Source organism: Podarcis vaucheri (assembly GCF_965113315.1).
Source record: "Podarcis vaucheri genome assembly, chromosome: 2".
NCBI lineage: Eukaryota > Metazoa > Chordata > Lepidosauria > Squamata > Lacertidae > Podarcis > Podarcis vaucheri.
The window spans coordinates 73591576-73604040 of NC_138760.1; the positions used below are offsets into that span (position 1 = coordinate 73591576).

The 12465-nt window shown below is 49.9% G+C and overlaps 1 protein-coding gene across 3 annotated transcripts in view; it reads left to right on the forward strand.

Moving 5' to 3' along the window:
• The window catches only part of UNC5A (unc-5 netrin receptor A), an 87569-nt gene that overhangs the window by 70540 nt on the left and 4564 nt on the right, over positions 1–12465 (forward strand). For 2 of the 3 annotated variants that reach the window (XM_082213551.1, XM_082213552.1), the window contains exons 5-13: positions 311–491; positions 1393–1560; positions 2295–2459; positions 4564–4752; positions 7336–7635; positions 8218–8305; positions 9901–10069; positions 11303–11536; positions 11927–12076. In XM_082213551.1, coding sequence (XP_082069677.1) covers positions 311–491; positions 1393–1560; positions 2295–2459; positions 4564–4752; positions 7336–7635; positions 8218–8305; positions 9901–10069; positions 11303–11536; positions 11927–12076 — 1644 coding nt within the window. The remainder of the gene's footprint in view (positions 1–310; positions 492–1392; positions 1561–2294; positions 2460–4563; positions 4753–7335; positions 7636–8217; positions 8306–9900; positions 10070–11302; positions 11537–11926; positions 12077–12465) is intronic. The other variant, XM_082213553.1, reaches the window with a different exon arrangement.

Below are 12465 nucleotides of genomic sequence, written 5' to 3' on the forward strand. Positions count from 1 at the left end.
CCCAGCGTTGGCTTTGCCACCCTGCAGTTCCTGCAGATGATCTAGGTTGGGTTCGTGGTAGCCCATTCGCCCTCACCCTCATTGCAGCCACTTGATTGACGCCGGCCTGTCTCTCTGCAGAGCTCATTAACGCACATTTCGGAGCCTCCCTGGGCTGCCCTGGTGCTGAGTGGCCTGTCAATCTCTGTCCCTCACTAGGTCAGTGCCAGAATGTGTTTTCTTCTGAGACACGTTGCAGTCGCAGTGTCCTTAAAGGCTACGCGGCCTGACCCAATCCTCCTGCCCTATGTGTGGCTTGTGTCTCCCCAAGGTCGAGTGGCTGCACAACGAAGACCTCGTGGACCCAGCACTGGACCCCAACTTCTACATCACGCTGGAGCACAGCCTGGTGGTGAAACAGGCCCGCTTGGTGGACACGGGCAACTATACCTGCGTGGCCAAAAACATTGTGGCCCGTCGCCGCAGCTCCCCTGCTGCTGTCACTGTCTATGGTAGGGCCCCACCAGGCGATGGGATGGGTGGTCCCCAGAAAAAGGGGACCAATGGGCGAACAGCAGGTCTCTCCTTAAGTCTTCAGGGTTGGGGGCAAGGGCAGGAATCTGGTTTCTTTGGAGGCTTGGCTGTAGCTCAAAGGGGAAGATGAAGCAGTGATGGGGCCGGCTCTACCATTAGGCAGAGTGAGGGAGCCGTCTCAGGTGGTAGATGCTGGTGCAGAGGTGGGGAGTGGCAGCCTGGTGTTAGGGAACAAAGCTGGGTGTGCCTCTAAGATCACTTGCTGCCCTCAGATGGGGTGGGGGATGCTAGCCCACTGCCAGCACTGAAGGAAGATTTGAACTGCCGGAGCCAGCCAGCTTTCATAAAAGGAAAGGGGAAGAGTTGTGTGGAGGCCAGCTTGTCCTTCCCTTTGGGCAGCACCATTTCTTGGGTTGGCCCAACTGTTTTGGGGTGTGATGAAGAGGGGACTTTGCTAAGTACATGCACCTCAAAATGGAGGAAATATCCATCCTGGAGGGAGAGGGGGTGGGCGGGGGAGCCAGGCTGTGTCAACACGACGTCGAGAAAGCGATGCTCCTGCAGAATCTCACAGGAGAAAGCGGCATGACCCCCCACCCCACCCCCTCCTCCAAGTGTCCGCCCCTCTGCTTGTGACTCCTCCTGCATCCCCCCATGTTTTCCTGTGTATTCTCCCCAAGCTGTACACACATACCAAAAGCAAGAGGGAAGCTGGCACCTCAGAGCCGGCCGTTTTGACCCCAGGAGAACCCTGGAAGCGCTCGGCTCCTTCTCTGGGCCCAGAGAGAGAGCCCCACCTCCCTCCCTGCTGCCAACGACTGGCCCTCCCAGGGCGCACCGTCGTTGGGAGCTCTAGCTGATGCTGTCCCTTCCCCCCAGTGAATGGCGGCTGGTCGACGTGGACGGACTGGTCAGCCTGCAGCACCAGCTGTGGACGGGGCTGGCAGAAGCGGAGCCGGAGCTGCACCAACCCAGCACCACTCAACGGGGGGGCCTTCTGTGAGGGCCAGAATGTGCAGAAAAGTTCTTGCGCCACCCTGTGCCCAGGTACTGCCCTGCCACTGCTGCGCACCTGCTCCGGCGGCTCTGTTTTGCTGTGCTCACTCGCACCCTTGGCCCCCGCCCCACCACCCACAGCAGCGGGGAAAGACTCAAAATCTAACACATAGGAAGCCCAGAGCAGGCTGAGCCACACACGTCTCCCACTCTCAGTCCACTCCAAGCCCCCCTTTTTCTGTTTCAGCCCGGAGTTCACTGCTCACACAGCTTTGCCTATGCACTATCCCACCACTGTTTGGTTGCCCCTTCCTTTCCCCAAAGTGACCCAGAATGGTGCTGCATGTTCCTGGGACTTGTTTTTTCATTGCCTTCAGCTCTGTTTGAGCTACTGGTCCCAAGAGAGCAGCTGGCCTTTGCCTCGCCTTCCCCTCTTTGCTCTACCTGTCTTCCCCAACCTATCCATGTGTCTGTGTTTGTCCCTTCCCATCTCTGAGCCCCTTCCAAGGCATGTTACAAATATGGGAGGGCCCCCCCTTGCCCCATTAGGAGTGGCCAGCAATGGGTCAGCCCTGAGCTACTTCAGCCCGGTCCCTCCTCTCTGTAGCTGACATCGCCTAACGGTGTCCTCTCGACCCACCAAGCTACTGCAAGCATCCAGCTAGTGAGATATCTGCTTGGGCTTGGCAGGGTGGGGAGGTAGAATTTATGCTGAGGATGAGAAACCGTTTGAGATTTGGGATTTTGGTCCCTAAGCCTCTGTACTGCCTCCTCCTGTCTGGCAGTGCCTGGCGGTTGGTCAACCTGGAGCATGTGGTCAGTGTGTGGTGCAGACTGTACACACTGGCGAAGCCGTGAATGCTCGGATCCGGCGCCCCGGAATGGGGGGGACGAGTGCCAGGGGCCTGAACTAGAGACCCGCAACTGCACCAGCGAGTTATGCACTCACGGTGAGTTCCTGCTGCTTTTGGGGAAATATAGGACTCATGCCGTGGGTGGAGATGGAGGGGAGAGGTGCAGGTGGTGGCATGAATTTGACGAGCATCTTCTGGCACAGGTGTGCCTCTCCGGGGTGGCTATGGACATAGGCAACTGGTGCTGCCTCCTGTTGCGTAGCTTTTTTTGAGCGACCTTCCGTTGCAGGCTGATTGAGATGTAAGGGCATTGAGGCCTGTCAGTTCTGGTCTGCCTATCTGTCCGCGTAGGAACTAGCAGCCGTCTGCCCAGCACAGATGGAATCTCTGCTGCCTGGTTTAGCGTTGCCTCATAGCCACAGGCTAGAAGGCAGAAACCCACCTTGTCAGCGGCACCCCCTGGCCCATGCGTCCCGCCACAGGCTCCGTCCCTTAATGAGGAGGCCCCAGAGCTCTCTCCTGAAAGATCACAACTGGTGCGCACTGGCCCAGCAAGCAGGCTGTGTGCCACCCCCACCCCAAGGCAGGAGAGCTCTGCACTGGCCCTGCCAGGGCGGAAGAGTGAGTGACAGGCCCCATCCTGGCTCATTAACTGTTCTAGCTTGTTAGGCCTCCTAGGGGTTTTCTCTTCCTTTTACATCAAATTAACCATTCTCACAGCTGAAATGAAGCAATGGCCCCCTGCCCTCCCCAGGGGGACTCAGGCTGACGGTTTGACCCAGCTGGCAGTGGGGGTGGGGAGGAGGTGCGTGAGGGATTCAGAGGGACAGCAGGGCAAAGTGCTGGTTCACAACACACACACACACACACACACACACACACACACACACTGGTTCATTCGTTCATTCTTCCTCCCTTACATACAATTCCCTGTACATATGTTGCCTCATAAACCAGACTAATGTGTGTGTGCTTGCTTCTGTTAACACAGAAGCCTTGTTTGTTCTCTCTCACACACCCACACCCACACCAGGCCTGCATTCTTTCTTTCCCCCCTTCCCCCTTCAGCCCCCACCAACCTGCCTTCTTCTGTACAGAGGCTTCATACAAAGGACAACACACACTCACACTCTCCTTCACAGCTGGGATTTTGGCCATGGAGCTTTGAAGGTTTCTACTTACTCAACCTTCAGAGATCATAAGCAAGATCCCAATTCTCCCAATTAAAGACTGTCTGCCTTTACTTAGAAATTATGAGACAAGAGCAGAAGGGTTCCTTTTAACCCAAGCTGCAGCCTTACTAACTTTGCCCAAACCAACCTCTGCCACAAAACTTTTCCCGCAGAAGCACCCTTTGTGTCTAGTCTGTGTCTAGTCCTCCCGGAATCACATTTCAGATCCCCTTCTGAATTATTATTTCTATAAACATAAAGATTTTTAGATAACACACTGGTTCGACAGACAGGGTTATTGTTCTTATGAACAATTAAATGGGCTTGTGTCCCAGGCATGATCTCACACTTACAAGACCCCTTTTCTGTTTCAGTCCCGGGTTCACCATTCACCCAGCTTTGCCTGTGCCTCAGCACCCACTGTTCCCCAGAGCAGCCCTTTTCTTTGATAACATGCTGGTAACATGGCTGTAGTTATTATAAAAGGGAACCACAACAGATGCTCATAAAATACGCTGCTTGTTTTGAATGTCATGTTGCATTTATCTAAAAAATGGGTTGAGAATCTTATCCTGCCACCACCACCCCGCCTAATTCAGACCCCTGATTCCCAAAGGAATCTCTTATGCTTTCCACCCATTCCTCTCCAATTTGGATTTTGCATCATTTTTTAAACCGGGACTTGAAGAAGGCTGTGAGTTCAATACTCTGTTCAAAAAGGAGGAGGTTGGAAATGTGCCTTTGCACTGAAAAACAGGGAAAGGGCAGGGGTTTGGGGTGGGTTTTTTTTAAGGGATCACAGGTTTTGATTATCAGTTCCTTGATGGCCCTCATTGCAAGAAGGCCAATGACATTTCATTCAGTGTCTCTTCCATCCCTAGAGACATTGGCGGACTTCCATAGATAATTGCGCACCATGCAATTATGAGCGGTGCACTCCTTCTCCAGAAAGGAACACCATTATTTTATACAGGGCAACAACTGGCTCAGAATTGCACACCTCTCTGTTCTCCTGCTTCCCCTTTTAGGAACGAATGGCTCTGAGGATGTGGCTCTGTATGTGGGCCTGATCGCTGTCGCTGTCTGCCTGGTGCTGCTGCTCCTAGTGGTAACCCTTGTATACTGCCGCAAGAAGGAAGGGCTGGATTCTGATGTGGCTGATTCTTCTATTCTCACTGCTGGCTTCCAGCCGGTCAGCATCAAGCCAACCAAAGCAGGTGAGCACCACGCCAGTCTTGGGGTTCCCGGGGATTTTGGGAGTCCTTTGCATTGAGTGCAAGCAGCCTTCCTGGAGCCATAGTCAGCTGCCAGGTCTCGATGTGGAGACGGTGCTTGTCTCTTCCACGACTGCAGAATGGTTAGGTAAGATACAGCCACAGTGTGTCTTACCTTGTAGCAAAATAGGATGGTGTCCGCCATTTTAAGAGTCCCGGGACTACTGTGCTCTTAATGTGCTTTTCGGGTTTCCTCCCCTACTCTGCTTCTCCTTCCTGCTGTCACAAGTGCTACAAAAAATAATAAATACGAAATGGTAGTATTCAACAAACTTCACATACTAGCTCAAGGGGATTTGCCATCCCTCTATTCCATCTGCACTATTCTCAGATTTATTCCAGAGGGTTGGGGGAAACCCCAGAACAGATTTAGGGGAAGAATGTTTTGTCGCACACACACACACAAAAATAATTTGACTGAGAGAACATTCATTGTAGTGCTACGTTGAACACAAACCACAGATCTTAAAAGCACAATGGAACCTGGTGACAACTAGAAACAGTGGTTTAAAGAGTTTCGTTGTTTAAAAAACGGCTTCCTGGAATGAGCTCAGAATAAGCTCAGCTGGTTAGAGCGTGGTGCTAATAACACCAAGATTGCAGGTTCTGTCCCCATAAGAGACAACTGCATATCCCTGCATTGCAGGGGGTTGGACTATATATGACCCTCAGGGTCCATCCCAACTCTATGATTCAATTCAAGTCAAGTGAGCAAATGGGAAAATTTCTGATAACAGAAGACTAAAACTGTTTAAACACCTGAAGGCTTCCTACAGTAGGCAGCGTAAGCAGAGGATATCTGCAGAGGACTACGTAGGAAAAACCACAGACCCAATAAACACACCAAAAATCTCTTACAAAATAATTATAGCCAGAGACTCACCTCTAGCCATGCATTTCAACACTACTAAGCATTGCCTTTGCCAAAGAAAGATGCAGCACCAGAGGGTTAGAAACAGGCCATCTGCATATTTTGTGAGAACCTGCTAATTACCCTTTCCAGTTGCAATGCCTTAATGCTTCCTGCCAGCCCTCACTGGACTACAGGACACCAACCAGTAAGGGCAGCCCAGCACTGGTCAGGACAGGAGCCTGTATCAGGAAGGGTTTTCTAATCATCCCACCCCCAGCTCATCTGCCAGGCATTCTTCAAGTATTTCTGAACTAGTTAATTAAAGTTGGTTCCCCACTAATCAAGAAACATGAACTTCTAGAGGAAAAGTAGTTGCTGGAATGGAAGATGCGAGACCTTGCTGGCACATCTCTGTCACAGTGACTGTCACACCCCCAGGAAGTTAAACATGTAGGGAACCTATTATGTAATGTAGAGGAAGCCAGTAAAATCTAATGGCCATCATAGGTAGTTGTATAGTAAAATCACACTTGTGGATAAGCACATCTTTCATCCTAACCACTCCATTTCTGTCATTTTGGAACCAGTTCACAAAGACCCACTAGCCTGGTTGGCAAAGCCATGGCCCAAAGGTTTTAGGCCCTAAAACAGACCATGGTTTATTTTGAACACAGAGCCATGGTCTAAAATGGCTGATCATGAATGAGCAGAGTGCTAGTGTGTGCTTCTCTTCCTGCTTGCCCCCTTCCTTCCATGTGCTGCTTAGGAGCTGAAAGAAACCAGATCCCTGGCCTCATATTGCATGCAAACCAGCACTTGTGGTTTTGTTTTTCTCCAAACAAACCATGAGCAGTAACCAATGTTTTTTCTTAGCTTACTGTTTGTGGTTTGCTGGGAGGGAAACAAACCACAACTGTTAATTTGCATGTAAGACTAAGCCAGTGCTCTGGTTTATTTCTACTGCAAGGCAGCCTAGGGAGGAGAGAGGCAGGCACAAAGAGCAAGGGCTGGTCTGTTTTAAACAATAGCTTCACATACATGTGGACTGGGTCATTTATGAGCATCTAGGTGTGGGTGGAAGAAGTATCCTACCATCATTCCATCAGCCACTTAACTTTCTCATCACCTCATGATGTGACCTTTGGCCTTTGAGGCTCACCTCTTTGCACCCTGACAAGTGGTGGAGCGTTAAAACGACAACTGTGTCACGCGGCCAGCTCCCTTAGTCATTCTGCATTTGGATATCCTGCCCGGATGGGTTGTGTGAATTAGCCCAGACTCCTGGGCTCTGCAAGGGAGACTGTACTGCATCTTTAGGAAGCTGTCTCTGGGAAATAAAATGCATAACCTTATTAATACAAAAAGTGATGGTTTGAACAGGGATCTTTGTTTCTCGGGTCATTGCAGCAGTCTGTTACCCCTGCTGGTTAATGTATTTTGTGCAACATTGTCTGATGAGATGATGTTTTGTGATTAGGCTGCTATCTACCTGAGGTGACTGAAAATATCTGCATTTGCATATGTAAGCAATATAGGTCTGTATATAGTGCTAAGAATGAACTCTCTTTTCCATTCTGCCTAGAGAAGATCTTTCAGTACGTTCAAACAGCACATGTACTTTGACCGGCCCAGTTTATTGGGTTATTTACATAAATTTATCTCCTTCTTTGCAGATAACTCCCACTTGCTTACTATCCAGCCTGACCTGAGCACCACCACCATGACCTACCAGGGCTCGCTCTGCCCACGCCAGGATGGACCCAGCAAGTTCCAGATTGGCAATGGGCACCTGCTGAGCCCCCTGGGCAGTGGGCGCCACACCCTGCACCACAGCTCACCCAGTGCGGACCCTGTGGACTTTGTCTCTCGGTTCTCCACCCAGAGCTTCTTCCGCTCCTTGCCCAGGGGTGGTGCCAACATGGCTTATGGAACCTTCAACTTCCTGGGTGGACGTTTAATGATCCCCAACACAGGTGAGATGGGCAGAGAAGGAAGGCTGGGGATTTGGGAGGCTGAGCTAGGTAGGGAAATGTGTAGGTGCTTTATGATGCTCGTAGTTCCCTTCTGGACCAGCATTCAAGCATACACATGCAAGAGACAGAGGCTTCCTGTTTGGCCTGTATAGGAATATGATAAGTGATCGTTTTGTGGATAAATTCCAGATATAAACCGCATATACCATTTCCCCACTTTACGGGGAAATTGTCCCGATCCTGAGCAGCCCCTTAGCCCCCTGAGCCCCCTGAGCTGCCCAAGGGTCAGCTTGCCCAAGAAAACATGGAATATTTCTTTCAAGCCTGGACCCATACATAGGAAGGTCTGACAAGGGCTAGGCCACCCACAAGGCGACTGCCCCTGGTGTCAGGATTCACCGGGGCAGCAGTTCCTGATGTTAATCTTCCCCCCTTGTTCCTGGAGCTGGCTCTTCCCTCACATCTTCTCTGTTGGGGAGCGGGACATCATTTTGGGGTCTGCCTAAGGTGCAAAAATGTCTTGGGCCATCCATGGACACTGTATATTGTGTCCCCTTGAGCAATAATGTCTGTGTCCTTTAGGTGTCAGCTTGCTCATCCCACCTGATGCCATCCCGCGAGGAAAGATCTATGAAATCTACCTGACGCTGCACAAGCAGGAAGATGTGAGGTACCCCTCTTACCCTTGAAATCCTTCAACTACCCCATTAGTGGTCAGTGGGACCCCTAATTTCTCATATACCAATTTGACTCCAGTCCACTGTATGCCTGCCCCGTATGTTCACCCATCACCTGTGGCACATAAGGGCTCTCCTACAGGTACCTGTAGAATCCACAGGGAGTTCTTGGACAACTGCATCCCTGTAGACCTTGTCATGCAGATGGGCTGCAGAAATTTGCCTCCACTCATGAGGTGGAGGGAGCAGTATGAATTGAATGTCACTGTGGAAGGTCAGCTACAGCATCCAGGAAGGAAACAAAGTCTTGACATACACATTACTTCTCTTTCTGGAAAATTCTCAGTGTATCCCTTCAAGATCCACAACTCCAGATTATCCCATTTGGCATTTCTATCTCTTACCAGGCACACACTTGCCTGAAGGAAACAAAACTGATTGGAAATAGGCAATAGGACTCATCTACTTGTTCTACATGTACAGAGGCTACAGGGCCAGCAGCACCCCAGTCCTGAGCATTTTACATCAAAGCTCTAGTAATATCAGTCTAGCGCTTCCCACATCGTGCTCATAAGATTGAACTATATAATCAACAGAGATCACCCGCCATTTCTAGGCAGATTTCTCTCTTGCAATCTTAACTACATCCTAAAATGCTACCAAGCATGTTTCTGATTTAATGTTTTTGTGCTGGCCCTTGACAGCCCACTCTTGCCTGCATCCCTCTGCTCACAGCTGCATCAACAGCAAATGGAGAAAGCATGCTTCTGTCATGGCACATTTAGTGTCAAGAATCCCTTTGGTGCTGGTTGAGGATTGAGGTGGGAGATTTGATTAGGACATCTAAAGCGACTTGGCCTGGAGCATGAAGGATAAGTCATGTTAGCTAAGCGGGTGAGATCTGCCAGCCAGAAAGGACCTTGCCAGGCTGCTCAATGGAGCATCACCCTCTGGCTAGTCATCCTCTAAGGAACTTGACTGCTGCACACTTGTACAATTCCCGCCCCCGCCCTGTCCCTGCTCCCTTCCAAAGAAGGATACCTAATGCAACTTATTCGTCGTCGATATATTCTCAGAAACGTTTTTGGAGTTCCCACTTTGCAGATAGCTCCAATAACAGCTGTCTGCCATAACTGAGGCATTTCCACTTTTTCCATGAGCCTTATGCCAATTCACACAGAGTCCCATCTAGCTCAGCACTGACTACACTGATGGGCAGTGGATCTTCCTAGATTACCCAAAGATGCCAGGGATTGAACCTGGGACTTTCTGCAAACAGACGCTGTGCTATTGAGCCATGATCCTTCCCCATTCCCTTATGTCAGCATCCATTTCCGATGCACTTACTGAAGACTGCCAGCTCCAATTCTCTGCTTGGATTGCCAGTAGTACATGCTGACTATAACCCCACCCAATTTCTCCATTCTGCTTCCACCGCGCAGTGGTGAGAATGCAGATCCTGTTTGCTTTCTGTGCCCATTGGAATGATAACCAAGGGAAACTAGCTAATGGCAATAGTCAGAAGCGTCTGTGCTTGGCTTTGTATGCCCCTTCTCTTTCCAACTCATGGTTTTCTCTCTTTTTTGAGGCTGCCCCTGGCTGGCTGTCAGACCCTGCTGAGTCCCATTGTCAGCTGTGGGCCCCCAGGGGTGCTGCTCACCAGACCTGTCATCCTAGCTATGGACCACTGTGTGGAGCCAAACCCAGAGACCTGGAGTCTCCGCCTCAAGAAGCAGTCGTGTGAGGGCACATGGGAGGTGAGTGCTTGGCCTCAGGCAGTCGCAAACCAATCCAAAGGCTTTAAGCAAGGCTGTATTGTACTTTTTGCTTTACAAAACAAAGAACCTTCCGGGCCAAAGTAACCTAAATTCTGAAACCTGCTTAAATTATGCAAATCACTCATATTGTTCATTTTTTATTTTTTTTCTGCTTGCTTTGCAAACTCTATACTGTTTCTGCTACTTCTGAGAAAGAGGAGGAACTATGTGTGATGCTGAAGTCTCATCCTTGGGAAACAACGGAAGTCTTATTCAGCTATCCCTGTAGCTTTCTCAGGGCTTTGCCATACACTCTCAAGCATATCTTTGCATCCAAATGTTATAGAAACATGCTTTGTAATATATATATGAAAGCTGGATTCTGCCTCCGGTATTACAATCTTACATTTCCCCCCAGAATTGTAGAATATACACTGCCCTATTTTCAACATTAGCAGAATCTGATGGACTGTTTACTGCCCAGCACTGGCACAATTGATTCTGATTTGTGTTCTACAGTGGAGGCTGTGATGGATCCCTCAGACTAGCTGAAGATAGCTCAGTCAGTAGAGCATAAGACTCTCAATCTCAGGGTTGTGGGTTTGAACTCCACGTTGGGCAAACAATTCCTTCATTGCAGGGGGTTGGACTAGATGGCCCATGTAGGTTCCTTCCAACTCTACCATTCTATGATTCCAGCTTGAATGTAGTGCAAATGTTCCTATATGTGCCTAAAGAGCAACAGTCCTCCTACCATCTCAAGCTCAGTACTTCATCCTTGGTCCTATATAGCAGCTGTTTCCTGCTGATATCCCACCCATACAGATTCATTCTCCTTGTGTGTTGGCCAGCCATTCTTGCTTTATTTTTATTTCAGAATTCATAAACTGCCCCAGATTCAAGGAAATACCCAAGCACTGTACTTCTAGCGTATTAGTCAGCCTTCTCCTTCTGACACCTGTTTGTTTGCCAACAGACCTTTGCAGCTGCTTAATTTTTGATTAGCCGGTCACCTTTAATGATTATTTGTTCTTTTAAAATGCAATTTAATTTTTTTAATTGATGCTTTTGCAGTGTACACCACCTTGTACAGTACAGAAATGCTTCTAAAAATAAGCCATAATCTGCACTGGCTCCGTTGTGCTGCTTCTGCGCTCATTGTGCCAATAACTGTTGATCAGGGTGGTTTTTATCTCTCTGCCCACCCCTCCACCGCCTTTCCCGTTTCCTCAGGATGTGCTGCACCTGGGTGAGCCCGTGCCCTCGGAACTCTTCCACTGCCAGCTGGAACCCCAGGCTTGCTACATCTTCACAGAACAACTAGGCCGCTTTGCTTTGGTGGGGGAATCGCTCAGCATGGCGGCTTCAAAGCGCCTCAAATTGGTCCTTTTTGCACCCACTACCTGTACTGGGCTGGAATATGATGTCCGCGTGTATTGCCTCAGCGACACCCGTGATGCACTCAAGGTATTACCCCACAAAGCCAGAATACTGCCCTGGAAATGCCCCAAACATACACACCTTGAGCCTCTTTCCCACAAATTTCACACCTGCTCCAGTCTCAATAGCCCATTATTTGCTCAAGAATCACGGTTGACCAGCCTTAATGCTCTAGTAGGACAGCCTATGTGTCGCTTCAGCGACACTGACCACATGCCCAGTATGTTGCTCTATAGTTGCAGGGTGTCCAGCCTCACCTAGGCCTCTCCCCTGCCCCACCATCCAGTGATTTTGTCACAACAACCCAGATCAGTCCCTTGCAACTCCACGCTGCGCCTCCGCAGAAGGCGGGAGGCACCAGGAAATGGGTGTTGATGGTTCTAGTCACTCAGCCCTTCTTTGTCCATGCAATTCCAGGAAGTGGTACAAGTAGAGAAGCAGATGGGGGGGCAGCTGATTGGCGTGCCACGGATCCTGCACTTCAAGGACAGTTACCACAACCTGCGCCTCTCCATCCATGATGTGCCCAGCTCCCTGTGGAAGAGCAAGCTTCTTGTCAGCTATCAGGCAAGTGTGCCCATGGGCTCTGGGAGTGTTCTGTATCCAGAGTAGGCGCCCTCTTCTCCTGCCTGCTGTCTTCGCGCTATGTCACCTCTCTTTTTCATCTCTTATTTACTGGGATTCAGTGCAAAGCCCCATATCCTCAGGACCAAGAATGCCCCATGTGAAAGATGCTAAGCTCTTATGAAGCTCCATCCCCTAGCTGTAGTTGTGGGGAGGGGGTAGGTATTTATCAATCTGCTTCTATAGTTTGTCTAGTTCCTAATTCTACTGGCAGTTCCTGACATCATGGGCTTGATCGTCATGCTCCTAGGAGCCTCATTCCTTACCACTGAGGAAATCCATACACCCCCAACCCAAGCCTGCTCTCTCTCTCTCTCTCTCTCTCTCTCTCT